At 43.7% G+C, this 26,546-nt stretch overlaps 1 protein-coding gene across 6 annotated transcripts in view; it reads left to right on the top strand.

The window, feature by feature from the left end:
• The window catches only part of NSD3 (nuclear receptor binding SET domain protein 3), a 152,743-nt gene that overhangs the window by 16,343 nt on the left and 109,854 nt on the right, over window positions 1-26,546 (top strand). For all 6 annotated transcript variants that reach the window (XM_075601247.1, XM_075601246.1, XM_075601245.1 and 3 more), the window contains exons 3-7: window positions 9,841-10,006; window positions 10,296-10,450; window positions 11,967-12,551; window positions 14,647-14,776; window positions 24,021-24,121. In XM_075601247.1, coding sequence (XP_075457362.1) covers window positions 9,841-10,006; window positions 10,296-10,450; window positions 11,967-12,551; window positions 14,647-14,776; window positions 24,021-24,121 — 1,137 coding nt within the window. The remainder of the gene's footprint in view (window positions 1-9,840; window positions 10,007-10,295; window positions 10,451-11,966; window positions 12,552-14,646; window positions 14,777-24,020; window positions 24,122-26,546) is intronic.

Here is a 26,546-nt window from a genome sequence, read left to right as displayed (position 1 = left end):
TGTCTCTGTCTGTCGGTGTCTCTGTCTGTCGGTGTCTCTGTCTGTCGGTGTCTCTGTCTGTCGGTGTCTCTGTCTGTCGGTGTCTCTGTCTGTCGGTGTCTCTGTCTGTCGGTGTCTCTGTCTGTCGGTGTCTCTGTCTGTCGGTGTCTCTGTCTGTCGGTGTCTCTGTCTGTCGGTGTCTCTGTCTGTCGGTGTCTCTGTCTGTCGGTGTCTCTGTCTGTCGGTGTCTCTGTCTGTCGGTGTCTCTGTCTGTCGGTGTCTCTGTCTGTCGGTGTCTCTGTCTGTCGGTGTCTCTGTCTGTCGGTGTCTCTGTCTGTCGGTGTCTCTGTCTGTCGGTGTCTCTGTCTCTGTCTGTCTCTGTCTCTGTCTGTCTCTGTCTCTGTCTGTCTCTGTCTCTGTCTGTCTCTGTCTCTGTCTGTCTCTGTCTCTGTCTGTCTCTGTCTCTGTCTGTGTCTCTGTCTCTGTCTGTGTCTCTGTCTGTCTGTGTCTCTGTCTGTCTGTGTCTCTGTCTGTCTGTGTCTCTGTCTGTCTGTGTCTCTGTCTGTCTGTGTCTCTGTCTGTCTGTGTCTCTGTCTGTCTGTGTCTCTGTCTGTCTGTGTCTCTGTCTGTCTGTGTCTCTGTCTGTCTGTGTCTCTGTCTGTCTGTGTCTCTGTCTGTCTGTGTCTCTGTCTGTATCTCTGTCTCTGTCTGTATCTCTGTCTCTGTCTGTATCTCTGTCTGTCTGTGTCTCTGTCTGTATCTCTCTCTCTCTCTGTGTGTGTCTCTTTGTGTCTCTCTCTCTCCCTCTGTCTCTCCCTCTCCCTCTGTCTCTCTCTCGCCCTCTGTCTCTCTCCCCCTGTCTCTCTCTCCCCCTGTCTCTCTCTCCCCCTGTCTCTCTCTCCCCCTGTCTCTCTCTCCCCCTGTCTCTCTCTCCCTCTGTCTCTCTCTCCCTCTCTCTCTCTCTCCCTCTCTCCCTCTGTCCTCTGTGTCTCTCTCTCTCTCTCCCTCTGTCCTCTGTGTCTCTCTCCCTCTGTCCTCTGTGTCTCTCTCCCTCTATCCTCTGTGTCTCTCTCCCTCTGTGTCTCTCTCCCTCTGTTGGTGGTGTGTCTCTCTCCCTCTGTGGGTGGGTGTGTCTCTCTCCCTCTGTGGGTGGGTGTGTCTCTGCCGCTCGGTGGATGTGTCTGCTGCTCTGTGGGTGGGTGTGTCTCTGCCGCTCTGTGGGTGGGTGTGTCTCTGCCCCTCTGTGGGTGGGTGTGTCTCTCCCTCTGTGGGTGGGTGTGTCTCTCTCCCTCTGTGGGTGGGTGTGTCTGCCCCTCTGTGGGTGGGTGTGTCTGCCGCTCTGTGGGTGGGTGTGTCTGCCGCTCTGTGGGTGGGTGTCTCTGCCGCTCTGTGGGTGGGTGTCTCTGTCGCTCTGTGGGTTCGTGTGTCTCTGTCGCTCTGTGGGTTCGTGTGTCTCTGTCGCTCTGTGGGTTCGTGTGTCTCTGTCGCTCTGTGGGTGGGTGTGTCTCTGTCGCTCTGTGGGTGGGTGTGTCTCTGTCGCTCTGTGGGTGGGTGTGTCTCTGTCGCTCTGTGGGTGGGTGTGTCTCTGTCGCTCTGTGGGTGGGTGTGTCTCTGTCGCTCTGTGGGTGGGTGTGTCTCTGCCGCTCTGTGGGTGGGTGTGTCTCTGCCGCTCTGTGGGTGGGTGTGTCTCTGCCGCTCTGTGGGTGGGTGTGTCTCTGCCGCTCTGTGGGTGGGTGTGTCTCTGCCGCTCTGTGGGTGGGTGTGTCTCTGCCGCTCTGTGGGTGGATGTGTCTCTGCCGCTCTGTGGGTGGGTGTGTCTCTGTCGCTCTGTGGGTGGGTGTGTCTCTGTCGCTCTGTGGGTGGGTGTGTCTCTGTCGCTCTGTGGGTGGGTGTGTCTCTGTCGCTCTGTGGGTGGGTGTGTCTCTGTCGCTCTGTGGGTGGGTGTGTCTCTGTCGCTCTGTGGGTGGGTGTGTCTCTGTCGCTCTGTGGGTGGGTGTGTCTCTGTCGCTCTGTGGGTTCGTGTGTCTCTGTCGCTCTGTGGGTGGGTGTGTCTCTGTCGCTCTGTGGGTGGGTGTGTCTCTGTCGCTCTGTGGGTGGGTGTATCTCTGTCGCTCTGTGGGTGGGTGTGCCTCTGTCGCTCTGTGGGTGGGTGTCTCTGTCGCTCTGTGGGTGGGTGCGTCTCTGCCTTGGGCGTGGCTAAATGTATACAACAAAAAACAAAAAGCCCAAAGCTACATCCAATATGACAAAAATACACAGTGAAATACCTATATATCTCTTGAAAAAGGGTAATTTAGATAAACCCTTTGGGTTAACCCTTTCACTGTATATTTGGCATATTAGATGTAGCTTTGGACTTCTTTTGTTTTTTGTTGTTTACACTCACATTTGTATACATGAAACAGGCGTTGTACGAGTGCTGGGGATTTTGTCCGTGGCGTCTCAATCACCGGCGCGCGTCTCCTTTCCCGATCCCTCCGTCACTTCCAGTGACGAGTCGACTATGGGCGGAACTGGTAGGAACTCGCTGATACCGTTGCCAGGACTCCTCGCCTCGTATTCGGCACAGCTTGGACAGGATTCTACGCGTTTCGCTGATTAGCTTCTTCAGGAAACGTGTTCCTACCAGTTCTTCTCAAGGAGTACTACTTGAGAAAGTGCTGTTAGCGTGAAACGCGTGGGAGGAGAATCCCCTTGTTTCATCCCCATTTATGTTTTTTATCATGTAGTTTAATAAACTTTTTTTTACTTTTGTACTTACCCGGTGAGTTGTTAAGTGCTTCTTCTTGGTTCGCTATTTAACCAATCCCTCACTACCACTTTGCATCTAACATAGACCAACATGTTGTTTTAACAACCCACCAAAATATATACTTCACCTTCTTGTGTACGGTATCGTATGTCACATATCTCATATTTAGTAAATGTATTTGTAGTGTAAACCCCTCTAACCGCATAACCATCCCCTGTTAACCTCCCTTCCATCTCCCTTTCTCCTGAAGAACAAAATGCACGCAAAGCGCACTACAGATTACTTATAAAATAATGTTTAATACAATAAATATAGTCCAAATAGAACACAAAACAAAAAGCATATTGATCATAAATGTACACAGTAAATAAGGATAAAATTAATAATACAAAAAAAACAATAACGATAAATAAAATACAAGGCAGTACAATCCCACACACCTGGGAAAAAACCACATAAGTGGGAAAAAAAACCCCAGAGAGTCCTAATAAAGAATAAATCCTTATAGGGCAGACAGATACCAGAAACTGCATAAAACTATTGCAGTGAAAAGTCCTACAGGAACCCTGGTAAAGAAAACACGCTGAGGGGAAGGATTACTAACCGCGAGAGGCAGCGGATGGCGAGTGCGACCACTAACAAGTCCGGACAGAGTGACCGCAGCGCAGAAATTCCCCTCCGCCCGCACTCACGGGTAGCTTCCAGCCGGTGTGCGCATGCGCAGAACAACCTCCCGTGACCTCTACGCGTTTCACACCACGTGCTTCTTCAGGAGGTTATAATAAACTGGACTTGTCGAAATGTGCATTAATATCATTGTCGAATAAGATTATACCCAGGATTACTACTCAGACGTCATATATAAAGCGTGGTGTATACATGCTGTATTCCCAATAGAAGCAGGGACAAGATTCTGCTAGCTATGATAGTTACCTTGTAATGAGCGTATAACTGAATGTAACCAGTATACAGAAAATCACATGACAGATATAGTAGTTAACCGGTTTCGATAAGTCCAGTTTATTATAATTATCCCAGGCTCCAATACTACTCAAACTCCTCTACAGGGATTTTATTTTGAAGTACATTATTTCACTGTATATATTATCACACTGTCACTCAATTAATATTTGATGTAATCAAATTTTATTATTTTACTTTTAACGAAAAATTGATCCAATTGCTTACAAGATAGCCACAGCAGTATAATTATCTGCAGGATTCATTTTGTCCACTAAATATTTCCCATGAAACTGTAGAGTGCATATATTTGGAGGATCTTTACACTACATTACTCTCCTCTCATGCACCATAGTCACATAACAAATATCCTATATATTAGGTGAGCGGACTGAACAAATCTCTTTAAAGTCCTTACATCTAAGCCCTAATTTCTCTCTATACACCTGCCCGACTCGTACGCTCTGCTCAAAGATGTATTCTGTCTACCCCCTTTTGTATCAAAAGCCCTCCCCACCTAAAACGTTTCTCACTCACTGCCCCACTCCTCTGGAATCCCCTTCCCCTCGGTATCTGACTGGCACCCTCTCTGTCCACCTTTAGGACCTTTCATAAAACACACCTCTTTAACAAAGCTTTGGGTAGCGCTGCTAGCTGACACTATACATCGTAGATGCACTGACCAGAACACCCTCATACTGCCTGTAAATTCTTTCCACCACTCACCGCAGATTGTAAGCTCTTCTGGGCAGGGATTCATTTTCCTGTTGTTACTTTCATGTCTGAAGCGCGTATTCCCACAGTTATATTATGTCCCGTGTATTACTGCTGTGAAGCGCGATGTACCTGGATTGCGCTACATAAATAAAGTTATTCATATATAAAATGTAAGGTGAACTTCATGTCACCTTTCTCTGTTTCTCATAGGGGGGGGAATTAAAGAATGGGAGGTCCCCATGAGGCCGTCCGCCCCCCCCCATGGAAGTCTGGCAGGTCTGGGTACTGTCACCAGACCTCCATAATGTACACACAGAATTTTAGTGGGCCATCACTGATAACCTCAGGTTAAGCTCTGGTTACTTTCACCTGTCACCCTCATCGAAATATCTCCTCGTTTTGTGCTAATAAATACCGGATGCCCCTTTGGCTTACATGGAATATAAATAGACCTTTTAATACTCTGGGACACCAAGGGATAACAGACATTTTTTTTAAATACTGAATATTGTAGTGGTATCATAACACGGATATCACGAGTGATATATATCAAGCAGCAGCAGCTTTAGCCCTTGTCGACCCAATGCTGGATGAAGCCTCCACGATGATTTCCCAGGTACTGCAGCTGCAAGCCTCTCTTCTCCACGTTGTTCCAACAAATTCTCTGATTTCATCTCCCCATCTTACTTTTGGTCATTGTCTTCGTATTTGAATTTCCCTTGGAATGCAGATGGTTCTCATCTTGTGATATGTTCGGCCCACTGCCATTTCAATTTCTTCGCCCGTGTGATGATGTCACCGACTTTTGTTTGGTTGCAAACCCATTCGTTCTTTTTTCCTGTCTCTTCGGGTAATACACACCATATGTGCATGTAGTTGTCTGAAGCTTCTGAATTATCTTCGTATTTAGGGTCCAAGTTTCACGTCCATACGTGAGCACGGGCAGAATACACAGGTTGAACGCTTTCCATTTGAGCCACAGTGGAAGGTTCCCTTGAAAGATTGTCTCGTTCCTATTAAATATGCTCAATCCCATCTTCATTCTCCTCTTGATTTCATTCAAAAGTTTCCCATCCAATGTTACTTGCCGGCCAAGGTAGACCCAGTCTTCACTTTCTAGTTCTATTCACTTCGATATTTGCAGAGTTGACACCCATTGGTCCTGCTGAGATTCATATGGAGGCCCACTTTCTTACCTTCCACAGTGATGTATCTGATTTGTTGCTGCAGATCTTTGGGACTTGCGGCAAAAATAAGTCGTCTGCAAATCCATAGGCGACTCAAATATTTACTGTTTATTTTGATTACTTTTTGTTCCCAATCCAATGTCTTGAGAAATTCTGCAAGTGTTGCTTTGAAAAGCTTTGGTGACACGGTGTTTCCCTGCCGCCCTGTCAGATCCTTATCTTGCTTGCATCTTTATGTAATCGAATGGTTGATGTCGTGTTCGTAAATGTTACTTATAATATGGGGGCACCAGAGGCCCACAGCCCCTCGGGCAGTCGCGGTGATGTGATCTCTCCTAGAAAAACCATCCTCACGATTGACATACTGCTACTACATCAAGGGGCCCCTGGGGTGTCGGACCCCATGACATAGTAGCTACGTCTATGGGGCACCCACAGGGATAATGCATTTAAAACCGCTGGGTTGTAGACCAAATCCAATTCTTTCTCATAATCCATGAATCCTAAACTGAGTGGTAGATCATGCATTATCTGTGTGTGGGTGTGTGCGGCGCGCGGCGTGCGCGTGTGGTGTGCGCGTACTTTGGACCCAATAAACCACTTTTTCTGTATCTTGGATCCCTAGGGATCCTCACAGACTTTAACTATTTACCGTGCACCACACTTGCCTCTGCTGAGGCTCTCGCTCGGTGTCCGTCTCTCTCTCAAACTCATAAGTTATTTAAATAATAAAATGAATTTTTTTTATTATTATTCTCTATGTTACCATCCCTTTCAAGAGGAGAGTGTCCCTTTTTTGGTGGTAAAGAGGTAAAAACGGCAGCGCTCGGTATATTTTGTTATACCGACATCAGCAGAGTTCTAGAAAAACAGATGTTTTCCGTATCCTACTTTTTTGAAATAATTTTTGCCGTTTGTTTATTTTTATTTGTAATATTCGCATTCCGTTTTACACACATTGAAATCTTTTTACCATTCCAAAGTTTGTTTATTTTGACAAATCCTACTTTTTTGAAATAATTTTTGCCGTTTGTTTATTTTTATTTGTAATATTCGCATTCCGTTTTACACACATTGAAATCTTTTTACCATTCCAAAGTTTGTTTATTTAGGCAATACTTTCAAATCCGGCCTCCTATTTAGATCATTTTAAAGACGCAATCCAAGGGGGCAATTTTTTTTTTTTTATACATAGGGTTGAAGAAGGGGTCTCTGGAGCAGGGATTTCCATATGGCCCTTGAGAACTGGAGTTTGCCCACCTCTGATTTAGACTGTAATATATCTCTGATTAGCCAAATACAAATTGGTTTAAAAGTAAATAAACATTATTGCTTGACGTACACTTAAACACAGACCGTTTGATAGTCTTGTAAATGCATGCATTTAACAATACGGTGTTCATGTTTGTGTCTCTGTACAGAACGTCACATTTTCCAGGCAGTAGGGCTTACCCCAAATATATTTCGAATGGTAAAATATGTACTGTGGGGCTGTTCCATTTCCGCTGTCTGTATAACTCAGTCCAGCGTTGGGATCGCTGCAGCATTCTTGGCTCATTATGAGCGGATCCAGTAAAGGGGCAATCCCTCCTTGGACCAAAGTGAACTAATTCAAGTGACATGTACTTAGAGTGTAAGCTCTTCGGACATGGACTAATTTTCCAAGCGTTACTTTGACGCCTGAAGCGCTTATTCCCATTTTTATAATATTATATCCCGTGTATTGCTGCTGTGACGCGCTGTGCACATGAATTGCCCTCTATAAATAAGGTTATTCATAGACACGGTTAAGGAGTCTCAATTGGGTGATTGATGCTATTTTAGCCAAATCTGACACCTATAAGTATTCATCTTCATTCATTTTCTCCGGAGCAGGGACTCCCTTTCCTAATGTTACTTTGACGCCTGAAGCGCTTATTCCCATTACGTGTTATAATATTACATCACGTATATTACTGCTGTGTCGCTTTATGTACATGGATGGCGTTGCACAAATAAAGATATGCATACATTTATTTTTTAAAGTTACACTTGGACGGGATTTGATTTTCTTCTGGCTAATCCCTTTTGTACAGCGATCGTCCTCCCTCTCCGCACCTCATTGTATCAGTTCTCTGATCAGGACGCGTGGGATATGGGTCAATAAAACACTTGGCTGACAAACACTTCCCCATTCAGAGGGGCTGTTGAAATTCAGCGTGCCGACTGTGTGGGACTGCACCTTTAATTAAAGTGTCTGTGTTTTATATTGTCGTTACTTTGCGGGGTTCTGCTAATGAGGATACGTACTAAACCCTATTAAATAGCACTGCTCTCTACCTCATTGTGAAATCCTTTTTTTCTTTGTTGATGCAGATTTTTAAATATCCCCCCCAGGCCCACTTAAAATTATTTAGCAAAACCTGATATGGGGAACTCAGAGCTGCCCCTGTAATTCAATGTATCAGTAACACTATGAATACCTTTGAGTACGCAGCTGGGGAAAGAATTGGCCTCACATTGATGGAAAATAAATACACAAGCCCCGCACTCCTCCCAAATAGGTTTCCAATTTATCAGCGAAATGCTACAATTTCATCCTAAGCCTTTTAACAAGGAGTCATTTTGTTGCATCTTTTCATAAAAAAATAAATGATTTGAGCCTATTCATTTTGTCACGGTAAACGCCATTTCAGCAGGTACCTGCACCAATGTGTAATAAATTATCTTGTGGACTAAATATGGTGAGATACAGTGTGTTTAAGTGAATGAAGGGTTAAATGAATGAAGTCATTGTTATCTCCTATTCAGTGAATAGAAAACTGGCAAACACCTGAAATACAATTCCCTTAGTGTTATGAAGGACAAATTGTGAGTGCGCAAGCTCCTCAGTGAAAAGTAATTGCACTCGCACACCAAGCCACCCAATCCCCCTCTTTTGTGCCTGTCGCAGACACCTTCTCCCGTAGAGAGTGAGTGGGAGTGTATCGCACCGATTTGCTAATTGGAGAATTGACAAGAAGCGCTAAACCTGAAACGAGGGGCCAGGCACCTCCAAATAAAACTATTTAACAAAAGAGGATTAAGGGAGCTCAGACCTACCCCAAGAACGGAGTACATCAGTAACACTATCTAATACCTTTATGGAGTATGAAGCTAGGGATAGAATTGCCCTCACATTTATGGAAAATAAATATAAAATCCTGCGTTGGCTTTTGTTCTTGGGGTAGGTCTGAGCTCCCTTAATCCTGTTTTGTTGGTTTTATTTGGCGGTGTCTGAACCCTGCTCAGGGTTCAAGGCTCCTTGTCAATTCTCCAATTAGCAAATCGGTGTGATACACTTCTACAGTGTGACGTTCCCTACAGGAGGTGTGCGCGCTGTCTCCCGCGCCGCGGATGCAACATTCTGCAGCGCTGGGTACAGAGTGTGTCGTGATCGCAGTACGTGTGGTCCATGCTGCTGAATGGGACCCCCACCGCATTAATCCTTTGGTGCCACGACCACCGTGGTACTGAAGATTTTGTGTGTGTGTGTGTGTGTGTGTGTGTGTGTGTGTGTGTGTGTGTGTGTGTGTGTTTTTGCCCGTTTTAATTTCACTGAATTGGAGATAACATAAATGCTTCATTCATTTAACCCTTCATGCACTTTATATCTCACAATGCTTAGTCCACACGTTAATAAGCAATATTACACATTGGTGTAGGTACCTGGTGAAATGGAGTTTACCGTGACAGAATTAATAGACTTGAATCATTTCTTTTATCAATAGATGCAACAAAATGACTCCTTTGTTAAAAGGCAGGATGAAAATGTAGAATTTCACTGATAAATTGCAAACCTATTTGGGAGGAGTGCGGGGCTCGTGTATTTGTTTCTCCACTTGGCAAACTACCGTATTTAGAATTTGATATAAAATGAAAGCTGTGTGACCCCCTGCTCTGCCATTTGTAATCTGTGTTTCATAGTATAAGACTTTTAATTGGTTTTAGCCTCCAAAACCCCTAGTACAAACCAACCGCCAAAACTCCCCTCAGAATATATCTGTTGCTGTCTTCTGGGCGGGTCAAAATGGCAATCCTCCCTAGAAACCGGTGTGATTTTCACTCCTACAATGTTGGTTTAATAAAGAGGCCCAGCAGACCTGATTTTACGTGGATATTTCTCTGGGACGGGACATGTCTGGAGGGTTGACAGTTTGGGATTTGGATCAGAAGGGAAGGTAAATGAAATTGAATAACTCCTGTGTGTCTTTATTTTGTCCCCAGGTTCAGGAGGACTTGCCCATTTCTCCGCTCCCGTCCGAGGTCAGAACCGGGGTTTGGTTCCACGTGGGAGACCTGGTTTGGTCTAAGGTGGGGACGTACCCCTGGTGGCCCTGTATGGTGTCCTGTGACCCCCAGCTACATGTCCACAGCAAGATCAATAACAGAGGTGAGGGGAATATATAGTGATACTGATAACTGCTAAAATGATGCCGAGTATCTCTATACACTCGCGCCCCCTGATGATGAACATGCTGCGCTGTATAATGGTGCTGAGTGTATCTCTACACTGATAATGAACATGCTGCACTTCCTTAGAGGAAACAAAACTTTGAGTATATCCAATCTGTCTAAACTGTTGTCTAAACTGTTTCTTGATGACCTGAATTTAGCTCCCGATGCATTTGTTCTGAGGATTGCCTGTGTAAACAGTCTGGGTGTATTTCTCTGTCCCGCAGGGGCGCGTGAATACCACGTGCAGTTTTTCAGCAACGAGCCCGAGCGGGCGTGGGTGCACGAGAAGCGCATGCGGGAATACCGAGGGCAGAAGCAGTACGAGCAGCTGCTAGCGGAAGACTCTGCCAAGACCGTTAACCACTCTGAGAAACTGAAGGTGAAGCACTGACACATGACCGTGACATGGTTAAAGGCCCAGTCCCGTGTAGTGCCAGAATGACCTAATGACCGTAACGTGGTTAATGGGTTAAAGTAGGCCAACTCCAGTCCTCAAGAGCCACCAAAAAGTCTGGTATTAAGGATATCCCTGCTTCAGCACAGGGACGATGTTTGACTGAGCCACTGATTGAGCCACCTGTGCTGAAGCTGGGATTTTCTGAACACCTGATCTGTTGGTGGCACTTGAGGTCTGGAGTTCCTCACCCCTGGGTTAAAGGGTCTGTCCCATGTAGGACCGAATTAACCCAATGACAGTGACGGGGTTAACGGGGTTGGACAACGGTGAACCTCATCAGTTTAATGAACACAAATGTTGATCAGAATCAGATATGAAATAGTTCAGAAACGGAACGTAAACACCTAATTGCTTTTAGATTTTACATCCGGAATTGTATTTCCATCTCCGATGTAATTCTAAATCTAGCTTGCCGATATACTATAGTACTAAATATTTAAATAAAATGAAAAGAGCGGGGAAAAACCCCCGCAAAATATATAATTAGAAAAAAAAACCTATTACAGTCTGGAGCTTGACCCCTCAACAACAACTTCTGTGCAGGGTTAAAGTTCTGTGAGGTGTATCACCATGTGCACTGTTAGTACTAACTACAACGTTGTGTGTGTATACTCACTCACTCACTCACTCACTCACTCATTGCACTTCCTGACTTGGAATTTCTTGATATTTCTGTTGAAAAACTCATTGAAGGAGCAATCCAAGCCAGCAGTATATATCAGGGGGTCTCCGGAGTTGAACCTCATTCATTTCAGCTTCGGCTCCCGTGTCACATCGGCCAATAGGAAGCCGCACCGATGACGTCACGGTTTCCTATTGGCCCGTAGAGCCCGAGATCTCTGAACAGAGGTAATATTGTGAACCCTGGTAGCCAAGGGGAGCGGCTACGGGCACCTAATTCGCAGGTAAGTATCTCCGGAAGCAGGGGGTCCCCGGAGCTGAAATTTACGGGGTTCAGCTCCGGGGACTCCCTGCTTCAACTATATATAGATAAACCGCACATAACCATACATAGAAGGAATTCTTGGGGAGGAGTCAAGCTCCCGGTTATACTGGGTTTTTGTGTCATTATATATTTTCTTGGGTTTTTTGCCCTCTTTTATTTGCATATAAGTTGTTATATTTTATCGTTAGGAGGTCTCTTTGACTGCAATAAAAGGATGCTGTTCTTTAAAATATACTATTCACTTATATTAGTAATTATCCGATCTGAACCCTTCCGACATTATCAATACATGAAAGAATATAGCGGAGTAGAGCATGATCAATCCTTTATTTTCACTTCATACACAATATTACGTCCACAATACACAGAAAATATATAATCTTTTGTCTTTCCATGGCAATACCCATCAGTTTAAATGCCCCTTTAATATCCTTATGAGCTCCCCAGGGGGGTCACTGGTTTGTGTGTAACCCAGAACATGTTGCTCTCCAGATGCGGAAGGCGAGGCCTCAGCGTGAGCGTGTGCAGTGGGAGATCGGCATTGCCCATGCGGAGAAGGCTCTGCGCATGACGCGGGAAGAGAGGATAGAGCAGTACACTTTCATCTACGTGGATAAGGATCCCTCCGAGACTTCCCCCGAACCCAAGAAATCCGCCAGCAGTGGCAAAAGGATCCGGCGTTCAACCTCCAGCAGTGAAGCCGAACCTGCCCGTTTGCCTGTGCCCGAAGCCGTCCCCCCGCCTTCCCCCCCTCCTCCACCTCTGCCTCTGCTGCCGCCTTTGCTTCCTTCTCCGCCACCACTTGCACAGGACCTTGAGGACTCCCTGCCGGAGACCAGGAGGCAGAGTCAGAGGAAGCTGGTGCAGGAGGAGGAGCAGCTGCCTCAGCCGCCGCCGGCAAAAACAGTCTGGAAGACGGCAGCTGCCCGCAAGTTGCTGCCGGCCTCAGTGCTGCTGCACAAGGGAACGCTGGACCTGCAGAAGTGCAACATGTCGCCCGTGGTGAAGATCGAGAACGTCCTTGCCCTGCAGAATGCAACGTCTGACGGGTTTGATCAGTTCGTATACACCACCAAGGTAACGCGTAGTCCCAACGTCACGACACTTGTAACTCCCTTACAGTAGAGACCTTGTAAGGGAAGCTCTTGGAGAATAGTTGCAGGTTGGGATATATGTAGTTTAATTAATCTGAAAGGGGACACTCGGTAGTAAGGCTTCTTCCAAAGAGAGACAGTACCGCTCTCTCCTTAGCACAGCAGATCGGCAAGCAACCGATTACATCCTTATATACAGGGATACCCCGCATTAACATACGCAATGGGACCGGAGCATGTATGTAAAGCGAAAATGTACTTAAAGTGAAGCACTGCCTTTTCCCCACTTATCGATGCATGTACTGTACTGCAATAGTTATATACGTGCATAAGTGATGTAAATAACGCATTTGTAACAGGCTCTATAGACTCCCTGCTTGCTCACAGCTTCGGTACAGGTAGGGAGCCGGTATTGCTGTTCAGGACGTGCTGACAGGCGCATGCGCGAGCTGCCGTTTGCCTATTGAGCGAGATGTACTTACTCGCGAGTGTACTTAAAGTGAGTGTCCTTAAACCGGGGTATGCCTGTAGTGCCCTGTGGCTCACTCAGGAGCATTAAGCTCAGTTTTGATTCGGTATGCAGTTGCCAAATACGTTGACTGGAGGGAATTCCTGGAATCTGGTGGCTAGTCTAATTCCCAGCCAAGACTACTCGTACCTGACTGGGAATTAAGATAGCCCTCTGATTTTATTGACCTTCATTCAGCCCAGGTATTCATCACCAGATTCAATTGCCAGGCTAAATGAATAAATGGGGAATCCGACGCAGTTATTAGCGATCTGTAACAGTTTCCTGTCACTGAGATATTTTGTAGAAGAGCTGTCAAGAACTCACGTGTGTGTGTGTGTGTGTGTGTACACATGCAAATACTGTACACACAAACCCATATAAATAGATAGATAGTGTGGGCAAAATTACCTTCTTATTAATCTGTAATGGACAGTATATCTAAATAGGACACTGATCCGAGGTCTCACAAATCTGTAGGAGTAACTCACGGGAGGTAGTTTATACACACTCATGTAATACCAAATTAATTTATTTGCAGATGTAGTGTGTCTATAGGAGCTTTTGATACGGTGTACAGTGTATCTGAAGAAGACGGGTCTCAAGTTCATATACAGAAACTACGTCAATGAGCTCTTTGTTCCAATAAACGTTCTCCAGAGGACAATTATTGAAGCTTTTGTACACCTCAAATCTCCTCTGTTTAATGGATCAACTTTATAGATTACATTTGTACACAAGCTTTCTAGACCTGACATGACCGTCCATCAGAAAGTACCTTTGTACACAAGCTTATTAGGCCTCAGTTTCCTGCGATACCTCTCGGGTTGCTCCAGTAGGTGCTATATTCAGATATGTTCTATTGAAAGCTTAGGCACAAATGATGAATCTTCTCTGAAGATGCCTTGTAAAGAGGCATTTGGTCACTTTTTTGTAATCCAATAATATATATATGTATATATATATATATATATTATAAATGTTATAATATTTTATTTTTATTTACTGATCTTTTTAAAAACTGGCAATCCTTGCAACTTAAAAGCTAGCTGATGTAGCAGCAGCTAGGTATTTATTGCAATGGTTTGAACTGTTTGGTATTGTGCTTTTTTGAGCTTAACCCTTTTATTGCTGATGACCGATGGCACCTAAGTTCCGGTGTTGCGATTGCTTGGGGTAGCCATCATGTGGCCGAGACCGCCCCCCCCCACCCCCCCGTGACATGAACGAATTTGGAGGAGCATTCCAATTCTGAACGTGTTCCCCCCCCCCCCCTAGAAAAGTAGTATTAATGGCATGATGTTCCCTGAATATCATAAGGGTCCCGTGTGTATATTGAATGAAACTGGGTAGCGTGGATTCTTTCTTTAAACCTTGGAAAGCTGTTAATTCATCCAGTGCAAGAAGGCTCTGCAAAGCCAAAGGGTCAAACCAGTTTGAAATGATAAAACAACCCCTAAAAAATGGAATGACACGACTGTGCATCTATATATTTCACTGAGTGGAGCTTGAATGATCCCTTGTTCTGGTTATCTGCTGGGTAACTCCCCCATCTGTCTCTTTTTTAAAGGGATTCGGTAACAAGACTGAAATCACAGTCAAGGCTCCAGAAAAGTCGGCCTCATGCTCCCCCAACCTGAGGACCGAGAAAGTGTCCACACAGCACACACCTGCTCCTGAGTCCTCATCGGGGGCCACAGGTAGGCACTGTTTGAAACTGCACGTGTCTAACCTTAACACTACCCCCCTGCTGCCAAACTGTGAAAAGGGGGGTGGGGACAGATGCTCCCGTCTGCAGCCGAAAACTATATACCAAAGTAAAGTAAATGGAAAGAGAGAGGACATTTCCCTTTAATATTTAATACAGAACTGCTCTGTCACTCCTTTGATACATTTTGTTATATTACTGCTTTTTGTGCAATAAACAATACAAAGATAACAAGGCGTTTGCATTGTGAATGGGTTTTCTGTTGTAAAAGTTATAATCCTCGGTTCAGGTGAAATGGTGAGGAGGAACTGCAGGGTTGTTTATTTACAAATGTATACATAAACTGGTTCTTTTTTTGTTTCAAAAGGGGAATTTGGGTCTCCTTTGCTTTTCTAAAAATGGGGTTCAACAAGCCCTACAAGGGTCACTTTAAGTCACAATTGCCCTCTTACACATCAGTTGCTAATGTGAATTTCATGCACACATTCATTACCCCAATAGCTACATAGGATTATCCTAGTTAGTGAGCATCACTCTTGGACACTAGTTACATAGTGAGGATCACTCTTGGACACTAGTTACATAGTGAGGATCACTCTTGGACACCAGTTATAGTTACATAGTGAGGATCACTCTTGGACACACTAGTTACATAGTGAGGATCACTCTTGGACACCAGTTACATAGTGAGGATCACTCTTGGACACCAGTTACATAGTGAGGATCACACTTGGGCACCAGTTATAGTTACATAGTGAGGATCACTCTTGGACACACTAGTTACATAGTGAGGATCACTCTTGGACACACTAGTTACATAGTGAGGATAACTCTTGGACACCAGTTACATAGTGAGGATCACTCTTGGACACCAGTTATAGTTACATAGTAAGAATCACTCTTGGACACTGTCAAGAAATGCTTTGAAGCTGGGCCTCCTGTGTAGAGAACGTTTGTCACACGTGCTATATTTCACACCCAATGCTCAAGACATGTGCCTAGCTGTCTACCAGCAATATACAGTTGGTTGCTGAAGCAGGGTAAAAACACCTTACTGAACCGCAGTCCAGTTAACCGCTTGCTTCCCACGTGAGAGCAGGGGGTGGCCAAATGGGGTGTAACCCCTTCAATACCGGGCCAAACCCCCTCTCCCATGACAGACACCAGTTACATAGTGAGGATCACTCTTGGACACCAGTTATAGTTACATAGTGAGGATCACTCTTGGACACCAGTTATAGTTACATAGTGAGGATCACTCTTGGACACCAGTTATAGTTACATAGTGAGGATCCCTCTTGGACACACTAGTTACATAGTGAGGATCACTCTTGGACACACTAATTACATAGTGAGGATCACTCTTGGACACAAGTTATAGTTACATAGTGAGGATCACTCTTGGACACACTAGTTACATAGTGAGGATCACTCTTGGACACACTAGTTACATAGTGAGGATCACTCTTGGACACCAGTTATAGTTACATAGTGAGGATCACTCTTGGACACCAGTTACATAGTGAGGATCACTCTTGGACACCAGTTATAGTTACATAGTGAGGATCACTCTTGGACACACTAGTTACATAGTGAGGATCACTCTTGGACACACTAATTACATAGTGAGGATCACTCTTGGACACAAGTTATAGTTACATAGTGAGGATCACTCTTGGACACACTAGTTACATAGTGAGGATCACTCTTGGACACACTAGTTACATAGTGAGGATCACTCTTGGACACCAGTTATAGTTACATAGTGAGGATCACTCTTGGACACCAGTTACATAGTGAGGATCACTCTTGGACACCAGTTATAGTTACATAGTGAGGATCACTCTTGGACACACTAGTTACATAGTGAGGATCACTCTTGGACACCGGTTATATCGTTACATACATCTCAACCCCGTTATAGCGCGATCCGCAACAACGTATAGAATTGGTAATAGCATATGAAAGGTCCCGGGTTGGATTCCTATATGATATGGTATAATTTATAAATTATAAATTGAATATTAATTGATAAATTATACATTAAAATAAAAATAAAATTATTTTATTTTTATTATATAAAATTATTATTTTTTTAATTATAATGTATATTGCTATATTGTTATTGCTAACGGACACATACACACCCCATCTATATATACAGTAATACATTTATAAATTATAATTGGAATACTTAGTTGGAATACCAAGTGAGGTTATTAGGAATAGGACTGGAATACTAAGTGAGGTTATTAGGAATAGGACTGGAATACTAAGTGAGGTTATTAGGAATAGGACTGGAATACTAAGTGAGGTTATTAGGAATAGGGCTCAGATACTGAGGATATTGTATTGTGTGTCTTTATTTGTATAGCGCCATTAATGTACATAGCGCTTCATAGTAGTAATACACGTGGTAATCATATAAATAACAAATAATAAATAGATATAAATAACAGGTCATGGGAATAAGTGCTTCAGACAAACGTAGCATTTAGGAAGAGGAGTTACAATCTAATTGGTATGTGGGAGGAACGTACAGAAACAGTAGGAGGGCATTTTGGTAAGTGCTTCTGCAGGGGGCCAAGATTTATGTATCGTGTCTAGTAATATCTACGGTGCTACTTATATGCTTCTTTAAGCAAGATGTCTCTAAGTCAGGTTATTAGGAATAGGGCTGGAATACTAAGTGAAGTTATTAGGAATAGAGCTCAGATACTAAGTGAGGTTATTAGGAATATTATAAAATAATAAATTATACATTATAATTAAAATAAAAACAAAATAATTTATAATTATTTGAATGTATAATTTATCAATTAATATTTATTTTATAATGTATAAATTATACCATATCATACAGGAATCGAACCCAGGACCTTTCATATGCTATTACCAATTCTAAAAACATACTTAACATATTGTACACAGTGCAGTCCAGTGCAGGTAAAGAATTGGTCTAGCAAATGGAAGGTCCTGAGTTTGATTCCTGCATGTGTATTCTATAAAATGTGTTCATGTTCAATTCCCACATGGTGTTAGGTGTGTGTGTGTGTATGTATGTGTCTGTTAGCAATAAAGTATTGACTGTTTAAAGGGAGGGGGGGGGGAATTCCACGTGGTGTAAGGGGATGTGTTTGTGTGTGTGTCATGTGACCCTCCTGTGCACTGAAAAGTCTAGGAGAGGAGAGAGCGAGCCGCAGAGAGGAGAGAAATGCAGATGCCGGTAAATCCTCTCACTGCGAAATTTACGCGATCCCGGTTATAACGCGGTCTCATTCCGTGGACCCGAAGGGCCGGGTTATAACTGGATTCAGCTGTAGTTACATAGTGAGAATTAATCATGGGCACTAGTTACATAGCGAGGATTACTATTGGACACCAGTTACATAATGAGGGTCACTACATAGTTGCATAGTGAGGATCATTCTTGAACAGCAGTAGTCTCCATAGACTTCAGTGGAAGCACCTACTTAACCCCCAAGCGTGCCACAGACCATCGACACAGGGACTGTGATCTCTTGTGTAGTGATCTCGGTCACAATCCATTCCATGATGACTCGAACAAGAAAAATGTGGTGCTGACCCTTTAACTCTTTAAATATATCCCTGTCATTAGGTTACTTTGGTCCTATGTGAGACTGACCCTTTAACCTATGAAACATATCACAGGTTTTTTTTGTTTATTTCTTTAACACTGCACGTTTGGATAAACACTGATACATGTGGGTGTTTTAACAATATTCCAAAAAGAAAACCATTTTTAACACACACCTCCGAAATTCTAACAAAAACATTAGCAAAACACTACAAAACTTGTTCTATACTTTAAAAGGTGCAGTCCCACTTGACTAACAAAAAATACAGGATACCCAATATACCCAATAACATACAGGAGGGCGCCACTAATACGGCGGGTTCCGTTCTGAGGACCCGGCAGAACGTGCAACCGGCAATTTTCGTTAGGTGCGCATGCGCAGACCGGCAATGCGCCGTTCTGCGTATGCGCGACAGAAGGAAACGCCTCCATTCCGCGCATGCGCGACCCCATGCCGGCTGTTCTGCGCATGCGCGACCCCATGCCGGCCGTTCTGCACATGCGCGACCCCTGGACGGCCCTTTCTGGACATGGCAGCCCCCTTCTCGGCACCGCCGTATCGGCGGATCGCCGAAAAAGCGGAGCACCGAGAAGCAGGGCCCTGCTGTACATTTTATTATACAGATTTTTCAGAATGTTAAATGAAACATTTTTTTGTTTCTTTGGTAATTAAGATTTTTCTTCTCAGCGTGATCCTTGAATAAGCACTGTCCTCAGCCCTGGTCCCCGTCAGACTATTATTCAGGGGAAGGGCACTATGCCTGTCGAAGGGCCAACTCCACACTGTGACATCACATGTGGGAAGAGCTAAAGGCATTGCTTTCGGACCCACATTTCATGTTATGGTTACAGTGAAATTGAAAAACAATACTTGAAACCGTTCTAGTTTCTAGATCGGGTGTCCCGAACCTAGATTTTAGCTGCCATTTTAAATGAAGGCTGTGTGACTTACCAATCAAGACTCTCCATTCCGCATAGCTCTGATTGGCTCTGGCTCTTGTCATAGATATTTTGTTCTTGCCCCCTTCGCTCTTGGAATGTTCCATTAACCCACTGTTCATAGGGGAGCCCACAGTACCATTTAATGTCAATGGTGCCCGTTTAGAAAAAAATTAATTGGATTAGTGAAACATCCCGTTTATGGCATAAGGACTTCTCGTACACAAGATTCCTATAGCTCAGAGTCAAGCTCATGCCCCTTTTATGTGAGAAGAGTGTGTCTCACACATGGAAATGCTATAAATGAATAGGGTCGGTGATCGCTCCCTCTTGCAAGGTAAAAAGGGCCTCTCACGCACGAGATTCTTATCATTGCATTGGTACCGCATATGCCTTTTCTTTTTAAGGATTATTTATCTATTATTGGGTTCGGGTCCTTTACATGGGACCCCTAGAAGTTGATGGCATCTCTCTTGGAATGTGAGCCCAGCGTCTCCCATCACCCCCTTGATAGTGGTGCTCAGACATCTGCTTGCAGTCAGTGGAGTCCATGGTTACATGTGAGCGTAGTGTTGTCATTGGTGCCTCTGTCCCACTACCCGGTAAGTTCCTAGCTCAGGGTTATCCTGGTTTTCGATGTCTGAATCTTATCCTGCTTTTGCGACATACCATATAGCCTAGAAATGAAACGATCTAAGCCACGTGGATCGCATAAAAAAAGCTTCAACAACAAAAACTACATGTTGGGAAATTGAGTAGAGGGAAGTGTCTCTTGAACCTCCTCAATGCCAGTAGGGCCTGCAAACGCATTGTGAAGCCTATTTAGCCCAAATAAACGTCACTGCTGTTGGCTTCCTTGGATCCTATGTGGCTGACCGTTTAACCCCTTAAACACGTCACTAGCATTACGTCACTTTGGTCTCAACTGGTACTGATCCTTTTATCAATCAAACAGATCACTTATGTCTTATGTGGGACTGACCCATTAAACCCTCCCTCTAAACAGCACCATATAAATACCCAGGGTCTATTCATATTTGCTGCTTTTAATTTTTGGAATTCTACCTAATGGAGCCACATATATACTTTGCTCGGGCTTGTCGCGCACAATTTCTACGTTGCAAAACCTTTCCAGACATTGCCTGAAAAATCCCCCATTATATCTTTAAGGCAATCTAAGTGGCACTTAAAAAGATATTTTTGTTTTTGTTTTAATATATGCAGCCTTTCGTTACCTTCATTGAAAACGAATTACCTAAGCTGACGATTTGATTAATTCTCCCGTAAATGATCGGCAAAGATCCTGCTTCCCAGGGTTCACTAAATGGTTGCCTTTCAGTTTCAAATCAACCCTTCAGACAGTGTAACACTCGGCAGCTACAATGTATTTTTATATTACCACGGTAACATCTGTTACAGTTTGTAGCTGAAACTGCTGGGAAGATTGGCAACAAATGATCACAAACAGGGAAGTGTTGCAAAGATCTTGCACTGCTGGGGAGGTGGGATAAACCCCGCAATAGAAATCACAGGATACTCGGTATATTAAAACGAATAAAATATGGCCTTAAGAGTTGAATTACAAAAAAAAAAATGCAGTAAGTATTATCTAATACTACAGAACTGATTTTATTTTAAAAAACCCATGCAGGATATTGCTTGAATTACTTCTTTAAAGAGGCAATCCAAGCCCCTTTTTATTATTATTATTATTATTATTAATAATAATAACACAGGATTGAAACAAGGTGTTTCCGGAGCTGAACCCCATTAATTTCCGCTCCGGTGCGCCCCTGCTTCCGGAGGTACTTGCCTACATTGGGGCTGCCGATAGCCACTCCAGGACTCTCGTGGCTGCTTTTCGAAGCTCCGGGGCCCTGCGGGCCAATAGGAAGCCGTGATATAATCTGGTTCAGCTTCCTATTGGCCCATGTGACCGGGGGCATAAAACTGCATGGTTCCCGGCCCCCCCTGCGGACGTATCTCCTGCAGTAGGGGGTCCACGGAGCAGAGTGATCGGGTTTCAGCTCAGGAGACCCCTGTATTAAAAATAAAAACGGCTTGGATTGCTCTTTTTAAGGGATCCTCTTCTCATGACCGCTTGTGCAGCTTTCTATCCTAACCGGGCACAATTTACTTCCTGTTTTGTACCACAAACTTCAGTCAAATCTACTGGTTTTCAATCCCAGAAATATAATTATTAAACAATGTATTTCTTTAACCTGGAAATTGCCTAATTCGGCTTTGGTATTGTTGTCATTATATTACTGTATCTCGTTTAGGTCTGATCCATAGCTCCTATCTAAAGCAGCTTCTATTGTATCTTCAATAAGACGTACGCATGTACATACAGTTCGAGAGGCCCCCTCCATGTAAAACTATAAAAATAGGCTCACAACCTACCTGTTAACCCAGGCATTTAATTAATGAACCACAACCTGTCCAGGATTTATTAGCTACAGTACTGCCCCATCCTGTATTGTATCCTTCCTTGTATTTGGTCGCTCTTATAACCTTAAATGTTGTCTTCTTTTTTACCTTTTTGTAGCTGTGAAGTGCTTTGAGTCCCATTGGGAGAAAAGCCCTATATAAATAAAGTTATTGTGTGTGCGTGTGTGTGCGCACACACCCATATATATTGTTAAGCATTTCTTGGTTTTGGATTTGGGGGCTAAAATTTTTTAGCTGCTAAGTTTCCTCCTGTTAGCAGCCATTATAGCTGATAAGTAGAGATGGGCGATTCCAATCTGCAGATTTCCACTGCTCGTTTGACCTAAATCCGATCCACATATCAAAATCCGTCTGCGGATTTGGTACTATAAAAATCCATTCTGGAGGAGGCCGACTTAAATTAAGTATTATTTCCAGTTGTGTGTATGTATGTATATATCTCTACATCTCTATATCTCCTATATCTCTATATCCCCTCAAACCTCCCTCCAAATACATTATGGCTATGCAAAGTATATTTAAATGATTCCCATTCCACACTTCCTAAAAGGCTTGTCAACTCAATATAGTTTGTTTGGAAATCCTACGGCACCTAGTGACTGGAATGGTGACCGACCCAACAGGATTGGAACCCGCAACCACTGCTTTTCTAGGCCACAGCTCTAGTAGTGTGAGCTAAACCAGTTGTTATGGTAGCACTATTGTAACTTTCTACTAGCATATCTCCAAGGGATATTTATTTTGTTGATTGTAACCTTGAATGGGCTTCCAGTACAAATAATATGTACTGTGGCCCATGAGTGTTCTGCCATAAGGCACCTTCAGTGCTTCATTACAGCCTATTCAAATAAATGGACTATAATGTCTATTCCCGTGCCAGAAGGGTTTCTCATGGCAGAAGTCTGCTGATTAGATATGCGTCTCTATCCCAGAAGAGGGTACATTGCTTTGCTATACTTTGTATAGGTATGAGCACTCAATGAGAAGTAGAGCTCAAAGGTATACTGTGACAGTGGTGCTAGCCATCAGCTGGTTTAGCTCACACTGCGAGAGCTGTTGTCTCGAATAACAGAGGTTGTGCGGGTTCTAATACGGTTGGGTCAGACACCAATACACCATTCCAGTCACTCACAAAGTGCCATAGGCTTGCTAATGCAATATAGTTCTTCTCAAAATCATTTCCCCTGCTAATGGCAATACTTTGCATAGCAGGGTACTTCAAATGTGCTCCTTTTTCAGCACTGACGAATTTCCCTAATTTATTTGGAGGGACGTTTGATGGGATGTAGATACAATTGGAGACACTACTAAAACTGAACTCCACCACACAAAAACCATATTTCAGGTACACAAATTCGACTTTGGATTTTTAAGAATTTGAGTGGATTTTTGCAATCCGCCTGGGAGTTTTACTGATGGTAAAAAAATTTTTTAATTTTTTAATTTTTTTAAATGAACGTGTGCTTTTTTTTTTTTTTAAGAATAATCCGCGGAAATTCGCATCTCTGAGGACCTGGCCAATCCGTGTTGGATTCAGATTTAGGCGGAAAATTTGCCCATCTCTACTAATCAGCCCTTCTCACTTAGTCACATCACTGGGCTTCAAAGAGCCTTGTTAGAGAAGCGTATGATAAGACCATCTGACTGAGAAGATATTTTGTTGCCTGTAAGGAAAACAGCTCTTTGGTGCCTGGTGGAGTGGAAAAGGTGAACATAAATAGCAGGAGTTACCATGTGGACACTTTACTGCGGGCTTTTAAAATGAAAAAGCTCTAAAAAGGAGACTGGTAAATATGCTGAAAAGGGCATCACTGTGGAAATTGCACTCGTAACTCCTTTGCTGCCAGAGTGTCCTGCAATACTTTGAAGCGAACGGGTTTTAAGATATAAAGTGCACACAGCTAAAATAGAACATGTGTCTGTCTTGGACCACTTTGGTAATCAAGAATGTGTTCTTTGCACTTGGAGCTGGAATAGGGGGGTGCATGTCAGTAAAGTGTTCCATCAACCTGTCAGCCCATCCCCCTTCTGCCAGAGGACATATAGGAGCAGGCAGGAGTGATGGGGTAGGCACGGTGTCTGCGTAAGGTCCTGCTCAACACATAGGAACGTAGCTAAAGGAATTCTAACGCCCCACATGTCCACATAAAAGGCATACATAATTCAGTCACTGCCTGTGGGTCATTTAGGTCCTGGGAGGGACTGACCCTTTAATGGATTAATGCACAACCGAGTTTGTCTTTGTCAGGAGCCTCCGAGAAGAAGCAACAGAGAAGGTCCAATCGGACTCGATCGGAATCGGAGAAGTCCACGGACACCGTGCCAAAGAAGAAAATCAAGAAGGAGCAGGTGGGTTGCATGAAGCCTGCTATTCCCTTTATTATTGCAATGCTACATAGCAAGCACATTTTTTATTTATTTTTTACGTTTTATTATAACTTATCAATGCTTTGAAAGATTCAGTTCTCCCTAATGTAAACTTTTCACTTCTTTCTTGTGGTAAAATTAGTCAATTGCTATTTTCCTTGGGTCCACTTCATTTGAATGCTATCTGGTAATTATTGTTCTTTCCCCTTAATTTCTTTAAACATCAATCACCCCAATGTGACCTGTTAAATATGCCACTGCGAATAGTACACTCTAGTCCTAGGGGAACTGACCCCCTAAACATGTCACAGCCATTAGTACACTGAAGTTCCTGAGCACAAAATGCACTATTTATATAGCTCCGTTGGCATTGTGCTCTGTTGTTTTCTGTATTGCTAATATTGAGGAGGGACAGAGAAATGCTGGAAAAAGTCCTGGGCTGAACCTGGAAGGTGGAAAGCTGAGGGGAAGTTCACACTAAGGGTGGTGGATTCATGGAACAGACTCTCAGCAGAGTTGGTAGAGGCGAATACAATAAATAATTTAGAACTGCTAGGAATAGACACAAAGGTATATTAAAGGAATGCGACACAACAATGAATCTAAAAGAGTTACATGTAAGGTAATAACTGTTTACTATATCAATGAATAAAGGACTTCAGTTTCCTCTGTGTACCTCTGTGTTCTGTGCATCTCTGCTGTCCAGTTTTCATTTATGGTTCTTACTGTGACAGGGACCTTCTGGTTAGAGTAGACGGGGATGTATGAAAGGCTGTGACTTTAATATAAAATATTCATTTCAGACTGCGTTTCTTTACCATTGCTATCCCCAGAAATAGGTATGTTGCTAGATTTTCGGGTGGGGGGGGGGGGGGGCGGCGTTGTAGTTCTAGAGGTCCCGCGCTCTCCCCCCAGGCATTTAAATTAAATGCCGGGGGTCGCGCGATGCCTCTATAACACACTTCCCTTCCAGCGACGCGTCGTCGTGGTAACCTGGCGTCAAATTACGCCGCGGGCAACGTGACGTCACATGGCCCCGTGCGTCATTTGATTCCAGGGCCGAGCAGGGGATCTCGTGAGAGGTGCAGAGGAGCGGGCAGGGGTGCGCAAGGGGTAAAGTTTGCGCACCCCTGTACTAGATCATTGCGTGACATTGCTTCCTTTTATGGAGAGTTAAAAGTTCGGTGACATGACATTGCTCTGTCATCTAGAACTTCCTGTACCATAAAGGACATTACAAACAGAGATTTCCTTCCCAAAAAAAAGGCCAACATTCGGAAAGTCCGTATGCTTTTAAATAAGTGCAATAATATATATACAATATTAAAAAAACGGGGGATTTCAAATGTTGAGGGTGTAGCTTGCCTTTATATATGAAAGAAAGAGGGACTTCCGGTATGGCGACAAGGAGAGCAAACATGGAGCTGCTGGGTTTTTCAGGCCGTCCCTTAAAAAGGACATCGTACAGATGTCTGAACTCGCCATGTGAGTCGTCCTGCTGTACGCAAGGAGCCAGGTTATGGAAATATGTCTTGCTATATAGGACGCGGACATGCTACAGAAAAAGCAGGTGACGGTGGCCGAGCCTGCGCATGCGCAAGACGCCACAACTGCAAAACTTGTCTCCAGGATGATGACGCCTGTATTACAAGAGAGATTGGATTCGTTAAATCAAGTCATTGAAGAATTTAAGAATAATCTTGAGACCACAAAATTGCCTTCCAGCTCTTGAACAAAATATTGGATTACCGGAAAAGAAAGTAGAGCACCAATCGCTAAAAATACTGCAATTGCAAAAGGCAAATAATGGGATGTTGGCAAAAGTAGTGGTGCAGTAAAATAGAGCACGGACAAACAATTAGAGAACAATCACTTTTTTTCCTGTGGCAATGCAAACAAACGAGGAGACGTTCACATTTGCCTTTTGACAGAGTTGCCAGGGCTGCGCGGCCTTGAACAGGGACAACGCCTGCTGTCGCTAGAACAAGAGCACAGCAGGCCCAAAAAGGGCAAACCAAATAAACTGACCATGATCAAGCTGCTAAAGTTTCAAGATAAAGTACATTGATTGCAAGCATGCAGGTGGCTACACAAGCTTAGTTTTAAAGGAAACCAAATCTTATCGTTCAACATTACTCCAGCAAAGTTTTTAAACAGAAAATAATTCTCAACTTTATTTAAACTACAAATGGAGTTAACCATGGTGTTGTTATCTGAGGGTTAAGGGGGGCGGGGGTGGTCAGCAAAGCCATCATTGTAGCGTATTTGCTGCTGCACTTTGCAAAAAAGAAGTCTACTTGTGAGGGGGCTTCATTTGCAGGAAGTCTGTTCGTTAACATGTTCCGCTATTTTATGGAAAAAAACACATTCTTACCGTTATATTTTCTTCCTTTTTTGTCGCTTTGTA

The sequence above is a fragment of the Ascaphus truei genome, chromosome 5 (genome assembly GCF_040206685.1).
Source record: "Ascaphus truei isolate aAscTru1 chromosome 5, aAscTru1.hap1, whole genome shotgun sequence".
In the NCBI taxonomy this organism is placed as follows: Eukaryota; Metazoa; Chordata; class Amphibia; order Anura; family Ascaphidae; genus Ascaphus; species Ascaphus truei.
Note: the sequence above shows the minus strand (reverse complement) of the source record. Positions and strands in the feature narration are given on the sequence as shown.